We start from the raw sequence: 26,222 nt of genomic DNA, 5'->3' as shown, positions 1-26,222 counted from the left end.
AAAAGAATCATCTTAAGTAGGAATGATTTTTATTCTAACTGCACTGGGAAGCAGTGAGTTTAAAGAGTGGATGGAGTGACACACTTAGCGATGCATTTTTAAAAGCTCACATTGGTTGTTTTGTGTGGAATAAGGATGGAGGTGGGGAAGCTACTTCACAGGTGTCCCAGTGGAAAAGAAATAATATGGACATTACCAGGCTGTATTTTGGAGATGGAGTGAATGCCAATTGTTGATAAAATGGAGAACAGAGGATAGAGGAACGGAATGTCACCGAGGATTTAGCCTAAGTAATGGGTAACTATGGTTATTTACTTAAAAAAAAAAGTGAATGAAAACAGGATTTTGGGCAAGGAATCAAGAATTCCACCATAGGCATGTTGAGCTTGAGCTCCCTACTGGATTCTTAGCAGAGATGTCAAGTAGGCAGTTAGACACACCTCAGAGGAGCTATCGGGGCTGGTGGTGATGGATGGGGTCATCAGCATCTGGATCCTATGTCAGGTCACAAGGCTGGGTGAGAATGCTCAAGGAGAGAGTTTAGGGGGACAAACGATCCAGGACTGTTCATACTGATAATGGGACTTCTAGACAGCTCAGGATGCAGAGGTCAGACAGAAGAGGTTCACGTAAGCAAAGAAGCAGGAGTGACCAGTGAGGCAAAAAGAAAACAGGGCACAGTAGGTTACACCAAATACAAGAAAGGTTTTTAGGAACAGAGATGTGGTCTACTGCGTGAAAGCTCCTAGGAAGCAAAAGTGGCCACTGGATTTAGTACAGGTAACTGTGTATCTGGATAAAATTAGTTTCAATAGCAGAGTAGGACTGGAAGCCTTACTGGGGAAGGATAAAGGAAGAAAGGAGACAAGGGATTAGAGTCAGTGAGAACTTTATAAAGTAGATGTGCTGCGAAGGAGAGTGAAGATAGGGCAAGTGACACTCACTTAGCTGTGCCAACCACAACCATCTCCAGACGTTGCCGAACGAGCTTTGCGGGGAGGGTGAATACAAAACAGCTCCCAGGTGAGAACCACTGATTTCAAACCAATGGTGAGAACACCAGAATTGCTGGATTTTCTGTAGTAACACAGAGCTGTTGCACTGCACACACGAAACAGTAAGGCAGACAGTTCTGATTAGAGTTGGGATTTTAGCAGGTGAGATGACAGGGCTGGATAAAAAAGTGCAGAGTTTGGAGGGAGAGGCAGGAAGTGACTACAGTTTGGGGCCGTAAAAGTCAGTGCGGGAAGGAGAGAAGCGGGCATATAAGGTAGATCATACATGGGGGTAGGGTGGGGAGGCCCAAGTATCAGTGGGGTTGAAGACCTGTGAACGAGCTGTAAGGACAGAAGGCGCTGGCCAGAGTGGAAACCTCGAGGTCACGATTTTGAAGGGATACATTTACTAGCGCTGATGAGAGGGAGAGGTCATGGCTGGCTCAACATGAGGAGGACAAGGTCCCGAGAGGCCAGGTCATGGCTGGACCATTCATGCAGAAGTTGAAGTCAAGCAGCAATCCTGAAGAAGACAGTGAAAGCTTTCAATGAATGTGAGTGCCAGGGAAGTAGGCAGTTGATGGTCAGCAGGAGGTGATTTATCTGATGGGGTGATTTCATGGTGCGCATCTATGCTTTTCCTCTCTAAGAAGGCAAGGCAAGGAATCTGCTGGTTTAAATTTAACCACCCATGCTTCTTAATTATCCAATATCCTACCCAGAAAAACAGATTGAAAGGTTACTAAAACTTGTTAAAACCATTATCAGAAGAAAATATAAGGTTAAAGTTAAAAAAAAAAAAAAGTTGGGGTGAGAAAAGTATGCAAATCTAGTCAAAGATGTAGGGATGGATGGGACTATTCAGACTTTTTAAAAGGCCTGGGTTGAGTACAGTGTTCAAGGAAAGTGTCCTCTTTCTCTTACCCAGGTTTGCGCCAACCTCCATGTTACCCACTGGTCATACAAAGACGGCCTAAGATTTTCAGTAAAAACTTTCCATACTAAGAATAAAAATGCATTTGACTACATCAAGGGAGGTTCTGGCCATGTTTCAGAGGCCTGTTCCTCCTACAATATATTCACTTTGCATGCAATGAGTATCAGAGCAGGGGCCTATGAAAAAAGGCTGATTTAGTAAGTGCACTACTTCAAGGAGGGAAGCCAGTGAGGTTAACGATGAAAGCCGTGTGAGCTACAGACTCACCGCTGTTAGGTGACCGGGCACACCTCCTCTAAGGCAATGTAAGAACTCTGCTTGGAACAGCAAAATGCATTCCTAGTTTCAATGTTTCTGCTGAAAAATTCAGGCCCTCTTTGTCTCATCAGTGTCTAGCACGGTGTTTGGCATAAACACGGATTAAGAGAAGCAGTTATGTTTTCCTTGAACACTTAAGATTTAAAAGTGTTTTAGCATGACTACTGTTGCCTTAAGAGTATTCAAAACATAAATTTTCCAGCTCATTTTGGTATAATCACACCATAAAATGTGTCCTGACAACCATTCATCACTTAGTTCAAAAGGGACTGCTCTGTTTACGTGGTCCACAGATATTCAGTGGTTTCTTGTTGCAGAAATGGATCAGCAATTGACAAAAACCATGGAAAAAAGATGGTTGGTCACACCTAAAAACCTTAATAATAAGTGTGTCAAATAACATGACCTCAAAACAAGCTTTTGACCATCTGATTCTTACGTCCTAGGGGAAAGTTTTACTAACTGAAGCATATTCTAAAACACAACGTTAAAAAAAAAAATGTTGGTCAAAATATTAGGGTCTAGCTAGTCGTAACTAAAGTACAGCGAAATTCCTGAAAATAAAAAATAAAACAATTTTCAAGAAGACTTAACATAAAGTTAGTCTCTGTGATTTTTTTTTTGTAGAGAGGAAGATTAACTTTGGCTCCGCATTAATAATCAGCCTCCATTTTCTCATTTTACAGAACTGCTGCTCAACCATTATCGATGACAGTTTACGAAGCACACTGCTTCCCTTCTGCTTTCAATAAGCCAGAACACCTCTGACAGTCCTCCAGCTATCATTTCACGTCATCTTGCCTGTCTCCTCACAGGGAGCGCATTAGCTTCATCTAGCTTTCTGCAGGCTTTCACTCTTTTAAATTAAAAATCCCAGATATGAAAGTGGAGCTTTTATCTCTGAACGTGCTTCTGCATCACTGGGCACCGACCTGCTCATCATTCCTTTTGCATTTCTGGACAGTAAAACTGAGCCACTCTGCCACCCAAAGGATATAATGTGGCTGTTTGTAAAACGTATGTTACAGTTTGTGGCACGGGGTAGAGATCGAGTAACTGGTGAAGGCCCGTGGAGCCGCTGCAAAGATGAAACTGGGTTGATGTAGGACAGCCATTCACCTGGGACCGGCATCACCTGGGAACACGGCCTCACTCCCGATGGGAAGCAGAAATTTTCATACACATACTAAGGTCCTCATTCAACTTACATATAACTGAGTGTCTATAACTGAGGTGACAAAGACAGAGCCGAGGTGCACGGGCCATTCACTGCCCACTGGTTACGCATTCCCCTGGAAGGCACACAGGTTGCCTCCTGAGCTGGGATCCTCCGGGGGACTAAGAACACACATTTTGCACAGGTTGAAAACGGAGTTAGAGTCAAATGATCCTGTCATTTTTGACAAATCATTACAGACGTTCTGAGTTTAACAAACATGACTTTTATCTTTTTCCTGATGATACATGATGTTCAGCCCTAAGTAAACTAGAATGAAGGGTGCAGAGATACAGCGGCCTTGGAGAAAAAGTGGATGGAGAAAAACCATTTTTTTTTTTTTTTAAGCAGAGCAACTGATGAGCTACCTAAGAGGGACAAAATCATGTGTAATGTTTATTCCTTAATAGTTTAACAAAGTTCAGAATCTCCTCAAAAGCATTCAGACTACAGCTGATAAAGGTGTTGAACAAAAATGGTTTGATTAATATCACCCTAAAGCAAGCAGAACGCTCATCCTTGTGTGACGGCAGCTTCCCGTTTGGTGGGATTTAGCAGTCACATGATTAGTGAGAAACCAAGAAGCTGTCTTTCCCCTTTGATAACAGACTATTTATCAAAACAGTCATCAAATGTAGATTTAACAAGCACTGTTGCCTGTGTCATTCTGGAAAAGAGTGATACTACAGAATTTATACATTCGAACGAGTGAATTTACCAAAATTCTCTACATCAAGCAAATCCACTTACCTTCGGAGGTGGAGAAAGGCTGTGTAACACTGTTTGCGGAACTCCTGGTACTGTTCACTCTGTGTGCCCCCCATTCCTTCCACCATTTCTTTATTCAGCTTCATTGGAGGAGGAAGAGGCTTCGGATCCCGACCCAAAATATATCCAAAGTCTATGTGGAAGAGTTTGCCTGGATGTTGGTAAGAAATTAATTTGTTTCAGGAATTTTATCTTAAGGAGCTGGGAAACAGACATGTCATATAATTGGCAAAGCGGTGTCTCTTCATAAAGAATACTAATTCATGATAAAGTCTATTAAATTGTTCGATCCCCTAACCCCAGGCTTGGGAGTGGCCCTCAGAGTTGAATCTCTTTCAACTCACATTCATTCAGATGAACTGTATTTAAAATCATCCCACACAGTAATATTTTAAAATTTAAATTCCACTTTCAGATCTCCAGAATCAAAGATGGCCAAAGTCTGGACAAATTTTTAAGGTATTAGCAGAAATTAGTGTCTTGTAGCAAATTTCTTATGCTGAAGTTTAAGCAAACTGCCCTTCATATGGTGGAAGATCATTTCTTTAAGTATTCCTGAGATGGATCCTCCCTTTAACTTATCACTACTCTCCCCACCTTCAAAAATACAGAAAAGCAGAGTAAGATTCCTCACACGAGATGTGACATTAATAGCACTCTGAGCTAAAACTCACACGGTGTTATATTCACACTGGCAAGCGACAGTTTAGTTTCAGTATATCTTTGTCAATTAATGTTGTTAGAATAAATTTTGCTAGTTTGAAACATGAATTTATAAATGTTTTTATTTTATAGTTATGTAAGAGTAGATGTACAGTAAGTTAATATCATGTTTTCCGTTGTACATATTTAAGATTATAAAATGTAATCTGTCAACACAGGGGGTTTCACTTCTGTTTAAAACAGTTGGACTTACTACTCATGATCAAAAAACACCTTTTCAAGAACCCCCAAAATGGGCTTCAGGGGTCTCCAAACACAATGAAACTGACGGTTTTGGAAATCTACAGACTTCACCAAATCCCCAAGGGAAGTCTATGTTTCCAAGAAGACAAGAAGCCAGTTTTGGAATAAGTCATCTGAATGGCTTGACACTCACTCGTCTCCTAATCTCTTAAGGTTTAAGGGAGTCTGCTACCACTGAATTTTCCATGATTTGGTGAAAAGTTCATAATCAACTTCTATTAAAGCTTTCACTGCCTTCAACTAAATGTGTATCCTCTGTTCAGCTAAGCCAAGTACTTCATTTTGTGCTTTATTCTCATTCTGGACTACTCATTCATTATCTACCTTGTTAGACAATTTACCATTCTGCCCTTCAAGAGGTGAAGACATGAGCTTACAATGCTTACAATACCACAGGTAGAGATTAAACCTTTTGGTTTCATTTAATCATTTACATAATGTTTTGTTACCAGTATACTTCCTGATGATGCCCAGCACTTGAGCAGAGAAGTTGTCTGATCAATCTTTGATTCAAAATTGCCACCCTTAATAAATCATGTATTAAATGGTATCAATCATCATTATTTCATGGGCTCCATGCTTTTAACAGATAACCTAGCCCCATTTTTCTTTATTTCGTAACAGGCATTACTGGAATTCCAACGTCAGCCACGCATCACTGCCTGCAAATGAAGAGTGTATTTCTATCTTTCTTGTAAGAAAATTCTCAAAGAACAGGATTACTACTTAATTATCAGGCATAAAAGATTCAGTATCTGACTATGAAACCTTATGCTTAGCAGGTTCTGAGAGGCAAGTGGTTTAAAACGAGGCTATTAATGTTTTAAGAAAATTCATCCTCACACATACCAAAGGGAATGACTTTTTTAAAATTAGCATCTGTAAATGAAACTTTTAAGAGGTTTTAAAATGCACGTTATGAAATTTTAAAAATGTTTAAGAAATTCAGGGAGTGTGGTCTTATTCAAATCTGTTATCTTGAATAGTCAAGAGGTTAAAGAATATATTAAACAAACTTAATGTTGACTGTAATTACTTTCTCATGTTCCTGCCTTGCAATACAAAGGGAACAAAAGGTGCTACATAGACTGTCTTAAGTGACAAAAACATATTTCTAAAATTCTAGTTCAAGACATCTGTAGGTCTTGGATTAAAGAGAATAGATACTGCTGAAATTAATAGTATTAATGGTAGAGGGTTTTTTCTTTTAAATGTCATTTTGTCTATTTAATAATTAAATGCAATCAATCTCAAAACTCTATTTATTCCATTTTTCACACCTCTGCTTATTTCTACTTGACTCTCTTCTGTTCTGTACAGTCCAAGACTATGTTTTTTGAAAATCCCACACAATTCCCAAATTCACAGATTCTTCCCTGGCACTCTGCCCCACAGTAAGTTTCCCACTCTCCCAATTTTTTTTTTTTTGGGTATACAACCTGACATTGTATTATTTTTCCACAAAATGCCTTTATTTCTTATGTGAATGTTTTATCTTTCCTGTTGTCCTACCACAAAACCTAGAAACAAAGAAGGTAGTAAACAACTATTTACTGATACAATGGAGCTTATATTTTGGAATTAAAAAATGCTGCCTTCACCTATGCTCCCACTACTCCCAACACGTATTCGTTAAACCCTGAAGATATTCTTGGTTAGAGGTATTTTCACGTATAGGTAAAAAGCACAGTAATGATAAAATATTTGTAGTAATAGTTTTTGAGTAATAAGGTACAAAAAGACCTAACTAAGCACAGATCAGTACAGACATTGCAAACATCTGTTAAATGCTTCACATAGTTTATTATCACTTCACATTCACCTGTTAAGACTGCTTCTATAAAACAGGGATACAATTAAGCTACGCAATGAACAGCAAACCACTATCAGTATCAGTATCTCTGATTATATCGCCTGTTTCCATTGAGAAAAATTTTCAATGTTACACATTTTCATCTTTCCTACAGTCATTAAAGCCAACGAAATTGTTTTTCTTTTCTTTGAAATATTTTCTTTTAGAGAACTGTGTTCAGGTCTAGCGCAGAACAGTAATCCTTTGACGCTGAAAAACAATGGCCTTGAAAAAGCAATTCTCAAAGATTTTGGTCTTAAAAGTTAAGGACCTCCAAAAAGCCGCAGTGGGACCACCTCTATTGCTATTTATCACATTTAAAATGAAAACTGAGACCTTTCAAAAAGTATTAACGAATTTAAAAATAACAAGCGAAAAACACTGTAACATAACTTGTTTTTTATGAATGACTACTTTCTAAGACAAATGTAACGAGAATGGTGGCACTGCTTAGCACTTTGCAAATCTTTTAAATGTCTGGCTTAATGGGAGAAGACTGATTCACATATTTTCTTCTTTTAATCTATTATGATATATTGTTTTGACTGAAGTAAAAGAACCAAGCTCCTAAATAGATATGGATTTTAAAAGGGGAGAAGAATCTTAATAACCTTTTTAGGTAACTATGGATAGCTTTTCTTTGCTACTAAAATAAATTCTCAGGCCCTGCCACACCTACTGAGTCAGAAACACTGAGCCTGAATCTGCCGGGGACTCTGACACACACAGAAGCTTGAGGACTTCTGGTACCCTTTGCACTGACGAACACAACTTTCAGCTTCATTTGGGTCACGTGGAAGGGACACTGGCAAGATGAATCACCTGAATGAACTGAAACTCATATTCATTGGTTATAATTTCCCTGTTGTCCAACCCTCATTACCTTAAAATTTGACATGTTTCTGTCCTAAGGGTTACTATGAACATATATTTTAATAATTTAGTTTATGAAACTTTGAATGCTTTTATAATACATTAAAATGTGGCCTCCCCCCCCAAATTATTCATTTTGAAGAAACAAACAGGGTCTACCCAGCATTATGGAAGATATCAACTAATAAAATTTACATTAAAAATTTTACTGTCTGGAGAGGGTGGGTATAGCTCAGTGGTAGAGCACATGCTTAGCATGCACAAGGTCCTGGGTTCAAACCCCAGTACCTCCACTGGAAAAAAAAAATTACTATCCTAATCTACAATTTAACTTCAGTGACTGATTACGCTTTGCCATATAAAAGGTGATTAAAAGGAAATAAGTTGATTTTCCTCCACAACCTGACTTCAAATTTCTCTAACCAGCCTATATACCACCTAAAAAGGCATTGCTTATTTCAGTCTCTGGGTATTTTACTGGAAAGTATGTTTTTCTCCATTTGCATCCCACACAAACACAACACATTCTTCACGACCCAGTCTAAGTTACTTTCTTCATGAAGTAATTTCCAGCTTCTTAGATACAAAGAGTATATAGCTTTTTCGGTTTTTTTTTTTTCAACCTCTTAACAAGAAGCAGCAATGTCCTTCTCAAACATACTTAAAAAAAAAAGGAAAAAAAAGCTCGCTCCACAAAAACCATTAACATTTTCTCTATGACAGGTTTCAGTAAACATAAAGAAGACTAACTTCCTACTACTGGTATTTAAGAGACTTTAAAAAGATCAGATTTTAAATAATGTCTAAAAAGAAACCTATTCACATGAAGACAAGTCCTCATTATGTAAACAGCTAAAGTAATGATCAACATAGACTGAAAAAGTATTTATGGATAAAAAGGGAAGGTCTTATGGTGCTTGGCTCTCTTTTGCATATATCAACTGAGAAATACAAATCAAACTGTAAATCATAGTGTGTCCACAGTCTATAGTAAAATTAACTTTTGAAAGAAAACAGATTTTTCTGAAACCCTAAGGACTGATAAAATAACCTGAAAAAATCTAGTTCATTTGCTTTTTTTAAAGGCATTTACTGGTTGCCTTACCAAATGCACAATACTTTTTACATCCTTGTCTCTCATGTGCCAGTGAATAAGGAAGCACATTAAGAAAATGAGTCTGGAGTTTTATATTTTATACTATATTTTATCCCCCAAACTGAATAACTTAAATACAAATAGTTGAGAAAACACCACCATTTGAATAGTAACTAAGTTCTGTCTGTGTAAGAAGAGTCTGAATATCACAGACAACCGCACTTTGACCTGAGAAAAAGGAAAACAATAATCATATCTATTTTTAAATTATCAAGGTCTACCTTAAAGCACAGAAAGGATAACATTAAATCATTGGTCAAATTGATCGTTTCTTTATAAATCTTCCTATATTACAGTTAACTAGCTGTTAAGGAATGTTTACTATGTGTTCAGTACCACGCAAAATTCTACTATACTAAATCCTTCAACTGACTTTACAACCAGGAAAGAGGTTCTATTATTTACACATTCAGAAAAAGAGACTGAGACACATACATTAGATAACTTGCTCAGGGCCACCCAATGGCGGAGGGGCAAGTTAAACCCAAGAATCTGCATTTAGACCCTGACGTTAACTCTCATGTGAGACTGTTCCTCAGAATGAAAAAAAAAATCAAAATCAGTTGCACATAAAATTAAAGCATGATGAAGATCAGGATAGGGGATGTACTAAAATAAAGTGTACAATTAGGGTAACAAACAATGACTATTTTTCTTTGCTTTCAGCTTTCAAACAAAAGGACTCATAGGATATTACTCTGAAGTGCCAAGAAAGCTTCCACTACTCTCACTGTATAAATGGATAACCTCGGATTTACAAGGCCATCTTTAGGATCTACAAAGAACTCTCCATTTACTGCAGACACCCAGCTCCTAGTTTTCATTTGTGAATGTTTTTGTTATCTACATATTAATTATATGTTAATTAATTGTAAAGTCTGCATACCATTAATGAAAAAACAGGTTTTTCAGTTATACTGGCTCTTCCCCCCCAACTCAAATTCTCAAAAATAAAAACAAAACAAAACAAAGCAAAACTTTCTCCACAGAGTTGAGATAAATTATATTTCATTTGAGTCCTGCCACAATCGAATTACCCTGAATAAACTTCTTAAAGCTCCCTCAAAGGACACCAATTCTGAAAAAATTTCACATTTATCACAGCTTAAATTTTGTAGCTTTTCCCCCAAATAACGTTATATTAATGCATTAATAAGTGAAATATCACTCACCCTAAATAAGCTTGAAGAAAACAATGTTATAATTGACCTCATGACAACACACTGACAAAGGAATGTCGAGACGTCTACATTTTTAGTGGGTACACAGCGCCCTCTGCTGCCCAAGCTGAGGAAACTTCAACCAAGCGAAAAGTATCCACAACCAATTGAAGCACTGGCAAAAAAAAATTGCTGGGAAATCTGAAGCTGAGACTTATATTTTGCATTTTTGCATATTACCGCTGCATAGATTTTGAAGTTCTCTATATGCAGTGAAACATTTTCCTCCACACATTCCTCAAGTTGTTAGTCTGATCCTTTTTTCTCTCATCTGTATTTACAGTTGGAGCAGTGTATTCAGGGAGAACCCCTGAAAGACCACAGTGAAGATGAAATCTGAGGGTCTCCTCCCTCTCTGCTCCATCTCTCACACTAGGGAACTGGGCACGCACAAATCCATAAGACTCTGATTCCAATTCCAAACCATCTACACCTGCCCAAGCTGGCAAATGAGAAGAACAGAAGACAAAACATTTTATTTTCAAAAATGGGACAAATGTTATTTATCATTAAAAAAATGCTCCATCAACATTAAGAAATGGAGAGTTATGTAAGGGAATCTAAAGTTCTAAATTTTTAGTATGTTACAGTCTGCTGAAGGCACAATGGATCTTAAAATATTCAATGGAAGATGCTTCCTGACAGTTAAGGCATTTTTTAAGTACAAGCACTTAAATATACTTTCTGCAATGAAACACATTCAAAATTCACTTTAAATTAATAACAGTTAAATATATGTTTAAATATATAATATAAAACTATAAAGTCTAATTTTAGCATATGTAATTAACATCACCTGAAACTGCTTTGAAAGATGGGCTGTTATTCAAAAATGACTAGAGAGACAAAACATTTTAAAATAAATGATAAATTTCTGGAAGCTGAAGAATGTATTAGACTTCCATTTGTCTTGACATAATTGGTCTTTCCTTAATATAATCCAGTTTCATTCAAACTAAACCTAAAAATTGAAAACATTTATCCTTGTGAGGAAGATACAAAATGCTACCGGTATGATATAAATGGATGAAATAAATAAAGAGCAGTTAAGAAAAAATGAAATGCTGTTTTAAAAGAAAGAGAATGTGCCCCTTATCTAGCATATTTTAAGGTAAGCTTCTGATTTTTAAAAACCAAAATTTGGAGCACCCTCTAGTGGAAAACTGGTGACAAGAAGCTTAAAACCTGTTTCTGAAATTTTATAGTTTCCATAAAAGAAGGATCTATGACCTCAGACAAAAAAGTACACTAGGCAGAACTTTCTTTCCAAGTCTTATTCTTAAAATAGTCCCATCGACACACGTAAGTCCAACAGAAAAAGGTCTCCTATTTATCAATCTCCAAAAGAAGAGACGAGTAAGACCTGTGAACGTAACATTACAGATGTAATGCTACTGTGTAAAGAACTCTGCTGTGGTTATAAAATGAGTACAAGATAAAAACAAACGGAGTTACTCTGGCAGTTTGATTCTTGTGGTTCAAAGATTCAACTGAAAAAGAGAGCTAAGAAAACAACAAAGGAAAACTTTTTCCAGATTACAGTTGTCTCCAAACACTGCATCACGTTTTATAACTATCCTTTGTAAATTTGGCAAGAAATTCCATGACAATCTGATTACACTCCTTCAGTCTTAGTTATTAAAGGGAGCCTGGCCTTGATACAGACGCGGTCACCACGTGCGAATTCCCACATGGGTAACTGTTCACGCCAATAATTTAAAACTGAATGTATAAAATTCCAGACTACATGAATTAATAGCTATTCTATTAATAAATATTTTATATTATTTTATATTTTATAGTTAATTTTATATTAATTTAATTACTATTATATCACAATTTGGAGGAATGCTAACAAAACAGATGATGGCCTCACCTGAAAGACCATTTTAAGGGGATTTTAAAATCTATTTTCTGTGGAAGGCTGAAAAACTTGGATTATTGGGCACAGGGAAGAAAAGGGTACATAGAGGAGCAGAAATATTTATTCTTTCGTTAGTTCAACAGTGATTTATCAAACACTGTAGCTAGGTTTGCGCAAGGCTCTGGAGGCATGGTGGCAAACTGGACAGACAAGGGCCCCGCTCGTGGAGGCGCACCCTGAAAGGGAGAAGACGGTGACGAGAAGCCAGCAGGCTCCAGGAGGGCCAGGATCTGTCTGTTCTGCTCAATTTGGAAACCCCAGCACCTAGAGAAATACCTATCACATAGGTGCTCAATAGGTACTTGTTGAATTATATAAAAAAGGAACTTCAGCTAGTGGTTAAGTGCTAGAAAGGAAACAAAACAGAGGAATAAACAAAGTAATGGAGAGGCGACCCATGGCAGGAATGTATTATTTCACATTGGAGAGACAGAAAAGGCTTCTCTAAAAAGATGTCATTCAAACACAGACTTACTAAGCAAAGTCAGACCTGCAAAGATCTGACAGAAGAGCGTTCCAGGAAGAAACAAGAAGGGCACTTGCCCAAGGCAGGAGTGCTTTTACATTCAGACATTCTGGCTGGTCAGTGTGCGGAGGCCACAATGGCCACAACAGAGTTCAGATTTTACTCAAACCCACTGGGCAAAAGATATTAGTGGCTTCGAATGGGGTCAAAGAGGTGGAAATGAAGGAGGGGGTAACTTAAAGATCTATTTTGTGGGTGAGCAGTACATACAATTTGCTAGTAGGTTCAATATGTGAGATGAAGCCAAGGGTGGGGTTAAGAATGGCTCTCAGGTCTGGGTCCTGAACAACTAGGTGGAGATGTTGCTACTTACTGAGCTGGGAAAGCGAAGTGAGGGGCAGGTTGTTAGGCGGGTAGTAAAGGGAACAACGTTTACACCTGGCCATATATTTAGGATTTCAAGTGAACAGTTGGGTGTTTGTTTGAAGCTAATGGAATGGACTGAAGCAGAGGAAGTTTGGAAGCTGACTGCACAGAGATGGTGTTTAAAGCCATGGGGCCGAGGAGTCATCAGGACGAAGGTGGAAGAGACTGATTATTTCACGTAATTCCAAGGGGAAAAGGTTGAGAAAGACAGAGGTTAATGTGAGTTAAGAGCAATTTGATTAAAGAAAGACCATTCTAACCTTCTAACTAGAGCTGGGCACTAAGACACTGTGTTGCCTGCATACATTATGGGCTTGCCACTAACGGAGGTATTTCAAGAAGGGCTAAATGACCATCGTAGGGTCTCTGCTAAAGTGATCCTTCCAAGGGATGGGAGTTGCCCTGGACATCCTTCTAAGGTGCCATCAAAGAGACTTCTAAGACTATGATTTGTCTTCTCTTATGCAACTTATTTTCTTATGAAGTAGATTCCGGGGTGAAAACATCACTGGCATTAATGGGTATTTGCTAGCAGACATTCTCTGTTACCTGTTTTTGTCAGCAAAAGGTTATCCAGGTGCCTGTCTCCAACTCCAAGAATGTATGTGATCACACAATATCCAGCTGCAGGAACAGTTCAAAAACAGAAAAGAAAAACAGAAGGGTTGTAAAAAGCACACGCAAATCAGGTCACACGTGTAACTGAACACGAAGGCAGCTGTGCTCCTTCAACCTCAAACTGATTACGATTCTTTATGAATTCTTACCTAAATTCTCAAATTAAATGTGCAACCATTGACTCTATGAAGAGTTTATCCCTTGAAACTCAAATAATTTACAACAGGAAAAATATCCCGTAGAATTTTGTCCAATTAGAAAAGTCACTTTTAATCTAAAATTAAATGAGGGTTCAGAAACTTTAATTATAACATATGTCTACCATTTCTCACTTCAAATTAGACATATGTTAAGAATGACAGTGAAAAAATAAAAAACAAAACTGCTGAAATACACATAATGAAGCCAACCATCCCACAACTAGCTTATCTACAAGCTAACAAAAGTCAATGTAGAATTAAAGAAACAATCTTTAGAGAAAAATCTTGAAATGCCAGCAGATAGAAGAACAAATGAATTCACCTGAGTGGTAAAAGCATTTGTAAAATTCAAGCATAATCCCTTAAGTTATTGAGAAAAATCACACGAGCAGGACTGGGGCAGTCATTGCCTCTAGCTTTATTCTCTCTTTCTTTCTTATCAAAAGTCTGGAAACCTGGCACGTGTTGAAAATGCGCAAAAAGATTAAGCAAATAACACATGCTTGAAGTTGATTTTTTAAAATTCTTTTTCTCCCATTAGTAACCTGACAACAAATATAATTTGTAAACATATACACTGACTATGCTAGTATTTACAAAAACATGTTTATTTCAGCCACTATGTGGGGGAAAAAAAATTGGACCAAATCAATCCTGCCCAAAATCAGTAAATATTGAAGTTCATTTGAGTCGAGTTTCAAAGGCCATCCCGGAAGTCCAAAACTGACTTAAGCAATGATGCCATCATTAGATTAATCTTCAATTATAATAATAATCACAGTTACAATTTACTGAAGGCTAGGATCTTAGCTTAGGCACATTACATTCATCATCCCCAACCCTTTTAACGATGTCAGCTAAGTATTATACCTGTTAAGTAGCTTTTGGCAGGAAAGAGCTCTCTGTAAGGAGGCCCTTTGTGTCTTGTCACTTGCTTAACCTCTTGGGATTTTCCTATACATCAAAGAAGTAGAACTGGGGAATAAGTAATTGACAGATGACCAGATCTTGAATTTCCCCTACGTACCCCTTCAGGAATCTCCAAACAAACTGTGACAAGACAGCATCAAAGGAAAATTCACAAGGAATTGATAAGCTTGCATGCAATGGGGGACGCCTATGACGCAGACCCCCTATCTCAAGGACTAACTGAGATCACTTCCCCACTTCCCCTTTAAAACTTTTTCAGCTGAGCAGAATCTTAGGAGATGGTCTTTGAGGAGACACTAGAGTCCACCACGTCCCCCAGAGTGCTGGCTTTTCTGATTAAAGCACCTTTTCTTTCTACTGACCCTTGCGTCTTGAATCATTGGCCTTTGAGCAGTAAGCAGCTGAACCTGAGTTTGGTAACATAATTATCCTTCGAATGAAGAAACTTTAGGCTCCAGGAGTTACAGGATCGTCCAAGATCACTGGGCTGGGACTTAAACCTAAGACGCGAATGTCCTCGCTCATGCCACTTTTGCACTGTACATCGTATAATTGCTTCTTCCTAAAGTGGCTATTTTAATGGGTGCAACACTCAACAAGATATTTAAGCCCAAATATATCTGTTCATGTTTTAATTTTAGATGGAATTATATACATATTTCAAAATACATCCATATGTAGAGAATGAGTGAAAGCATACTATCTTTTTAAAAAATGCGTCTAACCACACTACTAGTGTACTAAGAATTTTCATTTAACTCTAATAAATTGGCTACAGTTGACTGAATGAATCAGTTCACACAGTATCTATTTATGCTTCTTCCTTAAAACGAAACCAAACCGAGATTTCTGGGGCAAGGCTGTGCCTACATAAAACACTACATCTCCCAGCCTCACCTGCAGTTAGGTGTGCCCAATGAGATGTACACAAAGGCAGCTTTGTGGTGAGCATTTTTTAAGAGGGAGCTGACCGTGAGAATTACGAAGACCTGGCTGGCCCTAACATCCTTCAGCAGCTAACACAGCAGCAGCAATGGCTTCTATCTGGGCTTCTTACAAAAAAGAAAATACCTTTTAGGTGTGTAAACCACTCTAGTTAGATTGTTAGCTGCCACGGGATGCAATGTTAGCGGCCCACTGGGGGACTTGAGGATCATTCACATAAAGGATGAGCAAAGACAGCTTGATGGTCCAAACTGGTCCCCCTCTGCTTTTACATTTTATAAAGGATGTTTACTAGAACAGAGTCATACCCATTCAGTTCATTATTTTTTGAGTACTGCCATGGCCTGGTTGAATGGCTACCAGATGGGCTGAGACCAGATGGGTTGAGACCATCTGGCCTGAAAAATTCGAAAAATATTTACTGTCTGAAAGGCTTTAGGGCAAGAATTGGCTGACATTTGATCTAGGACACTGCTACTCACAATGTGACACACAGACTGGCAGATGCACCACCACCTAGAAGCTTGTTAAAAATGCGGACTCTTGGGCCCCAATTCAGTTCTATTACACCAGTGACCAAAGAGTGATTGCTATCACATATCAATGCTTGCAAAACCATCTCTAGTGTTCTACTGCACATAGGAGCCTCCTGGGAATCCCGTTAAAAAATGGAGATTCTGGTCCAAAGATCAGGGACAAGGCCTGAGAGTCTGTAATACAAACAGGTTCCCAGGCCAACGCTGCTAGTCCATGGGTTGTATTTTGAGGAGCACTGCAAAATATCCAACTCCACAAATGACTAAAGGCTGTCCACTGGAAAACTAGGAAGTGACTTACTGAAGGATAGTGAATCTGGTGTTCATAAAGAGAAGTCAGAACACAGTAGGACTTAGCGCACTGAGTTCTCTAATAAGCGATTCACTTAGAAATTTGGCTTCCACTCAATAGTTGTCAAGGATACAAATCTCCTACTGATAATACACATATGAAGGTAGTTGAAACTCTTGCAATTAAAAAAAAAAGAACCCAGACACTTGAATTGTTGTATGCTATTAGCTACTTTTTAAAAAATTACAAATGACAGTGTTATCACTTTTTACTTTGTTTCAGGTTTAGCTAGCCCTATGAAAGTTATGATTCACACGGACAGCAACAGTATTTTTGACCTAAATTTTTCATGTAACTCGACATGCATAAATTATGCCGGTCCCTACTGATAAAGTAAGATGTTTAAAATAAACTACTGTCTATTATCAAATTTGCTTTTGCGGTGATGTCTCTTTGTTATTACTGGATTATCTTCCAATGGAAATGGAAAATGCACAAGAAAAAGCCTTTTAACTCTTTTTACCCTGCCTGCCTCGGTGGGTTAAGATCATAAATGTGTTTGAAGGTCACTTCAGTGAACACTCCCCCCACTCCCTCGGGGTCCCCACTGACAGTAACCTCTCCACACCATCCTCAATAAATGGTTTTTTAAGTCAAGTGAGATAGTATATGATCTATTCCTCTTTCATACATATATATGAATGGTAGAGGTGAGAATTTAGGGTGTTTCAATAATTCAAATGTCAATACTTACAAGATTAACTCTGGAAAAAGATATCTGAGTTGGATGATCCTCAGAAATTTTGAGGACATAAATAATATTCAGAACAATTTGAGATGATACAGAGTGTATCAGGGGATTTTTAGGAAAACTGAATTTATTACTTAACAGAAACAGTATATCTGGCCAGAGAATCTTGTCAAAGGATGCTGTTCATTAGTATTTTGAACCCATGAGAGATACACAAAGATCTTGAAATTGGTTTTATAAACAACTTTGATTTAAAGTAAAACACAGAGAAATACAGACAACTAAATAATACTATTTCCCTTTACTTCGTTAAGATACGGGTGTGAGAATAATCAGTGTTCCCATATTTACTTGCAAGATCTAGATATGACGCCCTGCATTATCTGGAAAAAAAGTCACCGTTACTACTAGAGCTTTATTCTTCTTACACTCTGCCAAAAACCTAAAACATTGCTTTTTAAAATGAAAGTTATACATGCATCTAAATGATAATGTCCAACAATCAGATTCTAGTACAAAGCAGCAACTTTTTAAGCACTAGATCTTCTAATCAAAAATTCATCAATGGCTTTCAAGCACCACTATTACCTGGGATGCTACCAAACTCACTAAAACACTAAAGATTATTTTATAACATAGCAAGATATATAGAAAATGGAAGGCTATTCAAAGTAAGGCGAAGAGAAGGCCTGCCACCAAATCAGTTATCAGGATGTGAACAAGGGCGAAATGCCGGGAAAGAAACAAAGGAGTAAGATCTAATTTGAATTTAACTGTCCAGTAGGTACAACTTAAACGGCTATTTTTTAATCATTAAAAGTAGTCATATTTTCATGAGCCCTTGGGGAAAAAAATGGAACACCAGACAAAAGGCACAACACTAGGACGTCTATCATAAAATACTGTCCCAGTAATTTTACTAAATGAGCAGGGTTTTCAAATTTCAGTCAATATTTATAGGTTGCTTGTATGTATATTTCAAGGAGAAAAAGTTAACAGTCCTTTATTATATAGATTTATGATGTGAAACAGTTTACAGTAAGTATCTGAAAGTAGAAAGACACAAGGTAATTGCTGAGGGCATGCAACATACCTCCTGTAATAAGGTACTGAGATATGGGTGTGGAATTAAAGATTCTTTAACATGCTTTTCATTCAAGGTGGGAACTATATACCTTCCCCTTGAATCCAAGCAGGTTCTGTGCCTCCTCTGACCCACAGAATATGATACAAGTGACACACTAGCAGCTTCCCAGGGCAGGATTTCAGAAACCAAAGGTTTCTACTTTCCGTCTCTTAGAATGCTTCCCCTTGGGAGTCCAGCTCTGAGAAGCACGAGACACGGAGAAGCCACATAGCGGCAACCTGGTTGCCAAGCCTTGCTGAAAAGCAGAATAAACTGCCAGCCATCTGAGCGACCTGTCCAGCCTTTAAATGATGTATTAATTTTCTCAGATCTTAGAAAACACAGACTTGACGGAGGAAAACAAGAAAGAAAGAAAAGGGGGCAAGGAAAGAAGGAAGGAAGGAAAGCAGGGCGGGAGGGAGGGAAAGGAGAAATACAGAGTGAGCAGGAGAAAGGAAACATTTCCTCCAGGATGCTTCAATCCATGTCTCTTCAGTCTTTAAACCTAAATACACTGTATGTGATCATTTTTACAGGAAAATACAGTTACATGAAACACATGGTATGTTCCTTCAGTAAAAATAAGAATTAAAACCATAAAGGATTCTAATACACATACACACATTTTATTTTGTTTTTAAAGTTCCTAGGAATATTACATTTTATACCTCTCAGTCAAAAATGTATCATCAAGTATAAATCTAAGAATAAATTATGCAGTATAAAAGAATCTGAAATACTACCTTCATAGGAGCAATGTAAAAAAGAAAAAAAAATGTCATGATAGAGAAAGTTAACTTATAAATCATAAAATGACAGGAATATTTATATATAGTTGTTGTATGTCTAGAAAGTCCTCTCCGTGTTTCCCTCAGCTTTGATTGCTTAAGCATAGGTATAAATATGGACATAAACATAAAAAGAATATTTATATAAAACAGGAATAATATGTCACAGGGCCATACAGTACTCAGGGCTTAACTCTAGTGTCAACTCCTTTATTAACCCTCTCTTAAACAATCTAGTTATATATTTAAAAAATAACAATAATCTCTTAAGAAAATAAAAATAATCCTCCAGAATATAAACTTCATGAGAATAGGCATAAACTGCTGAAATATTTGAATTAACTCCTATGGCATGTCACTGCTTACTTACTTCCAGGAGGGGGTGGAAGTACTGATTTAAAATACCACGAGAGGCACCTCCTCTGTTATCTTAGATCTTTTGAGATTTATCAAAGACATAATTTTTCCTGACTGGAGACTTTTCCCACAGTCTACTTAATTACAGTTACTCCAACACAGGGAAAATCTAGGGGGAAATGACAGCTTCCAGGAAGAAATAACTTGTAATTACAAAATAGTTGTGTGATTGCAAAGATACACCCATTAAAGACTGAACAGAGTTTATACCCTGTTAGGACTATTATTATGTCAAAACATTAATAACTTCTTGTATCACATTTTATCTCTTTTAATCTTCTTTTCATACAGCATTTAAAAATGTTATGGTCTGAATGTGTCCCCTCAAAATGTCAACATTCACATGTTGAAATCCTAATGCTGAAGGTGGTGGTATTAGGAGATGGGACCTTTGGGAGGTGCTCAGTCCCCATGAATGGGATTAATATCTTATAAAAAAGACCCCACAGAGCTCCCAACAGGTGGAGATACAGTAACAAGTCTTTGACCCCAAAGAAGGTCCTCACCAACCACGTTAGCACCTTATCTCAGGTTTCAGCCTCCAGAACCGTGAGAAATAAATTTCCGTTCTTTATAAGCCATGTGGTCTCTGGTATTTTGTCATTGTGGCCCAAGCGTCCAAGAAAAAAATCTTAACACGTCCTAAATGTGTATGAGTGTGGTAATATCAGGACAGCTTGCTTTCCTTTATTCCAATGTATCAGGGAAAAGCAGTAACTTGAAAAACTTACCGCAGCTTTTGATGTAAGTATCCATGACTTCAGCGCTGATCCCATTCGGCCCATTCTCACTTGGTGCGTATTTTCTGAAAAAGTTCTGAAAAGTTATCATTTACATGTTTACAAATTCAATAGAATGCTTCAACAAATAGCCATTTTAAAATTGTAAATAATGACCAATAGGTGTCTGATCTAAAACTTAGTCAATAATTATAAAATGTGGACTTTAGAAAGCTTATCCTTCAGGAATCAGTGTTATTATTATATTTATAGACTGTTAAGACAAATAAATATATAAGGGTGCTACTACTATACCATAGGAAAAACAAATTTACTGCTCTATCTCTATGCTTAATTTATCACTTTGTTTCATCTTTCTCTTAAAAGTAAACATGGGTTATTTTTTTTGTATCATACATTCTCCTAAAAGTAAGCATGACTTTTTAAAATTACTTTTTAAGGTAGAGCTACTGAAACACTATTGCCATTAACAAATAATAAAATTATACCCAATTTTTAAAAATAATTAGACTACATTACTAAGAATTTTCAGATTCAGAGGAAATTGATGGAAAGATAAATATAAGAGATGCAGACTGAACCAAAGAATTATAGGGGCACAATCAATGTACAAGAGTATCCACGGAGTCTGGCAACACTGGGGAAAATAGTATATTTAATTCTTTATCCAGGTTACCAATTGGACCTATTCCCTTACATCTGCATGTTAAAGAAAAATACACAGAGTATATTACTTGAAAATACAACCAACATATCATTAAAAAAAAAAAGTTTATCCTATGCTTTCAGCTTTTTTGAACACTAAGTTTGACAAAGGATATATATGTAGAATATATAAAGAACTCCTATAAATCAATAAGAAAAAGACAAACAACTCAATAAGAAAATGGGGAAAAGATGTGAACAAGCACTTCACAGAAGAAATAAATGGCCTATACAGATATTTTTAAATGCTCAACCTTGTGGGTAATGATGGAAATGCAAACTAAATCACAATCAATACCAAAATCTGGCAAAGACGCGTGGCAATGAGAAACAGCTGTTTCCAAAAACCATTTCAGAAAACAATTTTTAATTATCTACTGATGTTGAAGGTGAGTTAACCTATGACTCAGAAAAACTACACGTGTCACACATGGAATCAAGAATCGATACACAAACTGTCAGTCTTTATTTTATAAAATCATAATTGCAAGGAGCAACATAGTAATTGACAGCTTTATTAAACAATTAACTTCAGTATGTTAAAGCTCTGCATGCATTTCATGGCATCTTCAGAACAATCCTAGAGCTAGGTACTATTAATTATTACCCGAATTTTACAGATTCAAAAACTAAGCCCTGAAGGGTTTGTCAAGGGATCCCCTAGTCCTCTGATGGGTTGATTTGTCAGGAGTCAAAGACTCAACTTATAGCACAAGTAAGTTGCATTATATCAACAGTACAGACAACAGGACCAGCATGGGACAAACACACAGGCAAACGCCTATGAAATCCATGCACAGTCCTTGCTCTCTTCTGTGAAGGGGACCCACTGAGCATCCTTTCTAATGTTCTCCAATAGGGACAAAAAAGAAGGGGCAGCATATGGGTGCAGTGTTACTGTTCAGGAAAGCGCCTGAGACACTCAACACCCAAGGTTTTTACTGGGGGCTGGTGACACAGGGACCCTCGATGGTGTACATAGTCCAGAATTACCTGGACACTCTAAACTGAGGACGACAAAACCACGCTGCGGTAAATATCCTCTATCAAGCCCTTCTCTGTATTGTTCATCTCAGGCACATCAATTTTTCTGTGTGAATTAGATACCTTTTTCTTAGGGAAAAAGAAAAACTGCACTTAAAGGATAACAAAAAGAAACTATTAAGATGCAGTAAGGACGGACTCACGTATTTAACATGTAAAAAAATTCCAAAGGTATAAACGGCTTAGTCCCAGAAACTATTTGCCTTTCCTCATATTAAAGGGGAGCAATGAGGTTGGGAGGGGAGGATGAGCGCCTTAAAAAAAAAAAATAATTGCGCAAAACACGTGCGAGCAAGAGTATCACTGTCGCGCTGTTCTGAGTAACAGAAACTAGAAATAAACTGTTCACTGACGGCTAAATAAATTGTAATATTTCCATATTTTCGAATATAATATTGCCATAAACTTACAAACAAATTTAAAAACGTGTTCGCCAATTAACTCCTGATCTCCTATCATATGCCAGGCTTGGTTTAAGGAATTGAACACTTACCTGTACTAACCTGGAAGCGTTTCCAACTATTAGCATTGTTTATTTCTCAGGGAAGGAAAATGACACGAGGGAAGAAGGGTGATTAAAAACAGACTTCCGTTTTTAACTTCATACACTTTTTATAAAGATTAAACTTTCTATAACGAGAATGTATTCATGAAATTCATAAATCTTTAAAGTAGATACTGTACCTGAATGCTTCCTTCTGTATCGAGAACTTCAGCCACAGGAACTGACTGAATGAACTGCATGAAGCCTACGCAGAAGTAAATGCATTGCATTAAGCAGAGCGATTGCTTACGCGACAAAAATAAAGATTCTGCCAAGAAGCATCGTCATTTGCAAATGTACACATTACAAACCTGACCAGGTTAAAGAGGGCTATAAGCAGAACATTAAGTACACACTGGCATTTATGTCACGAGGACGATAAGGGAACATCTTTAAAAAAACTTTAGCTGACAATCTGTATGCTTCTCTAAGCCAATTTCTATTTTTGTACACAACGAACACAAAGTAATAGGTCAGCCTTCTTAAACTAGGCATAAAAATTTTTCTTCTTTCGTATCTTTATAATATACGTCAATTAATACTATTCTGAATTTGAAATCACTTTAGGAGATCTAGAGTTGTGGAGTATCAATCATCTAACCCTAAAACCATACTGCATTCATCAGGTTTTTGGTGTGTAATCCTGCATCTTTGGCCATTCCCTGGAAATGATACGGGAGTGAAGTATAAATCCCTTAAACTACCAAAGAAGGGCAAGAGGCCAGTCTATAGGAGACAAGAGAAAAAGGAAGTCTGGTGAGTCGGGGGACAGCAAAAGAAGTATTAAAACTGTAAACCTGTGAAAAGTCAAAGTTGAATATGGTAAACTATTCTAGGATCATAACAACCATGAGCTGGTTTTGGTGAGGCTTATATTATGTATAATGACTTGCATGCAAATTAGGAAATTGTGTATTTCTTTGGAGTAAGAAATGTCTCATTTATTTCTACATCACAAGTACCAAATAGTCAGCATTAATGTGCTTAACAGATATTTACAGGTTTTCTACTATGTAGCAAGAACTTTGCCAGGTAAGCAGACATAGAGCCCTGACCCTGCCTGCAGAGATCTCACAAGCTTGCAAGTTTTACTGGGATAAAAACTATGAATAAAGGGTACCATGAAAGGCAACAGGACAGGGAGACCTAAGTTACAAAAGGGATAGGAGGAGTCTGACATTTGAACCATGTTTTGAAGGATAATAAAGGTTAATAAGTAAAGCTTTTAGAGGAAAGGATGTTAGAGTAACGCCCATAAAGCTGAAAGGAGAAAGAATGCATTGGAGGAAATGAAGGGTGGAGCCTGAGAAGCAAGGGGGACAGAGGCAGAGGAGGGGTGACAGACAGGTGCAGGAGAGGGCACACCGTGCAAGAACCTGCCAGCTGGGATAAGGCTTTGTCTTTGTCCCAAGAGCAACTGAAAGACAGCAAATCAATTTAGGCAGGACAGTAAAAGAGCATATATACACTTTTAACAAGATCATTCTGAGAGGTCAATGAGAAGAGGGATTAAACCATCAAAAAGATTGGGGCGGGGTGCATACAGCTCAGTGGCAGAGCGCATGCTTAGCATGCACGAGGTCCCTAGGACGTCAAGTTAAAAAAAGGAAAAAAAAAAGATGTGGGAGTGGCCAGGGGAAGGACAGAAAGCCTAAAATAGGTATCTGTTTCTCCAAGGGACCTAAGGGTAAGAGCTTCTAAGAGTAACAAGACTATAAAATGCACAACAGGCCTCAGGCAAGCATTCCTAGGGAACATTTCACCAAACTTTCAGAGGTTACTCAGTCTCAGAAAGACTTAGACGCTCTAAATATATACTAAAACAAAACAAAACAAAACAAAAACCTGATCATCTGCTGAGTGGCGTGTATAAGCAAGACACAGCACAAAGTCTCTCTGGGTCTTACTAACTCTCAAGTGATGACTCCAGACACAGGTCACCATGAAAGGAAAATATCATGGATTATAACTAGTTTTGAATGCAAAGAAATATATCAGAAAGCTGTTAAGTTTTCTTCCAAATATGCTGTGTGATAATTTCAAGAGGTAAAAGGAAAGAAGGAAGGAGGGAGGGGGCGGATGGGAGGCCCTACTGAGATTCAGTGCTACAGATGAGTTCAGTCCCTAACATTCTTCGTAATTTTCAATTACAAAAGGAAAAGCATACTCCTTTTGAAATAATAATCCTGGTAGAAAATAAACTTACCATGTTTTGTGCTTGTGGCTAATACTTTATAGGGTGTCAACTTCAAATCCAGATTTTCTTTCCGTAGCAGCTTAAGAGCAAAAGATTTATTAACCAAATGTAAAGACTGTTATGAAATAATTTTGTAGGCAAGTATTACAGCATTTAATATAACAGAGATTTAGACGGTAAACCTAAGTTCAGGTTTAATTAAATCAGTTAATTTAACTTTTTGTGGGCAAGTATTATAGCAGTTAATACAATTTAGAAGGTAAACCCAAATGAAGGTCTAATTCAATTTGTTAATTGTGACCATCAAAATAAATGTATTAAGCACTTTACATGGTGATATGTCAAATTTTAAAAATCTTTTTCTAAATCACTCTCAGTTTTCAGTGCACAGAAGGGTTTCTCCTAAGGACTTATGCAGTCTTTTCTGGTCATAAAGTATTCAGAACTCAGAAAAAGGAAATGAGGACAAATGTTCCTTTAAAAGCCAGGGACAGAAATGGGATTTAAAAAAAAACAAACAAGAAGATTTATTTGACTAAGAGGAAGAAAATTACTAAATCCAACACAGAGAGAACATAACTGGGAAAAAAGTTTTTATAGCAAGGAACACATGCAGTTTCATTTTATACTCATCATAAGAGCCATCCTGCAGTGGACAAAACAACTAAATTTGTTGAAGGTAAGTGGAGATTGTTCCGCTTTCTAAGACTGTACCTGAATGTTACAAATGATTCTGGGTTCATGCACAGCACATCCGCTAAACCACAGATTTCTAAAATGAAAAAAATGTTTTTTCCCAACAAAAGGTTATGTTCACCTTGTCCATGAGGGAAATGATCTGCAGGATAAGCTGATCTTGGCGTAAATCATCTCCGTGCTTAAATATGACTGGATATTTGCCTCCATCTTCTGTCTTAAAGAATAACTGTGCAGGCATCAAGGCACTCTGGAAGTAAAAATATTGCTTTCAAATTATGTAAGTTGGAAATGTGGAGAAATTTATAATAATCGAAAGAAAATGAGTCTGACAAAGAAGTAATAATAATCTTAATTTATTTGGCCATGCGAAATAAAGAGCAGAAGAAGTGCCAGATAGAGGGACGAACAGACATGTGGCAAAGCAAATACAGTAAAATGTTAACGACAGAATCGAAAGTGGTACGTATACAGTTGCCTGCTGTAAAATTCTTCCCACTTTGCTGTGTGTCTGAAAACCTTCCTACAAATGCTGGAGGGAAAAGCACCAAAAATGTTTCAAAGAATATATGGTTA

At 37.4% G+C, this 26,222-nt stretch overlaps 1 protein-coding gene across 1 annotated transcript in view; it reads right to left on the bottom strand.

Moving 5' to 3' along the window:
- PIK3C3 (phosphatidylinositol 3-kinase catalytic subunit type 3) overlaps positions 1–26,222 on the bottom strand; it is a 116,741-nt gene that overhangs the window by 18,151 nt on the left and 72,368 nt on the right. The window contains exons 17-22 of the mRNA XM_006194530.3: positions 25,768–25,896; positions 24,960–25,029; positions 22,894–22,958; positions 20,452–20,536; positions 13,667–13,741; positions 4,217–4,385 (exon numbers count right to left, since the gene is read on the bottom strand). Of these exons, the coding sequence (XP_006194592.1) occupies positions 4,217–4,385; positions 13,667–13,741; positions 20,452–20,536; positions 22,894–22,958; positions 24,960–25,029; positions 25,768–25,896 (593 nt within the window). The remainder of the gene's footprint in view (positions 1–4,216; positions 4,386–13,666; positions 13,742–20,451; positions 20,537–22,893; positions 22,959–24,959; positions 25,030–25,767; positions 25,897–26,222) is intronic.

This window comes from Camelus ferus, chromosome 24, assembly GCF_009834535.1.
Source record: "Camelus ferus isolate YT-003-E chromosome 24, BCGSAC_Cfer_1.0, whole genome shotgun sequence".
NCBI lineage: Eukaryota > Metazoa > Chordata > Mammalia > Artiodactyla > Camelidae > Camelus > Camelus ferus.
Note: the sequence above shows the minus strand (reverse complement) of the source record. Positions and strands in the feature narration are given on the sequence as shown.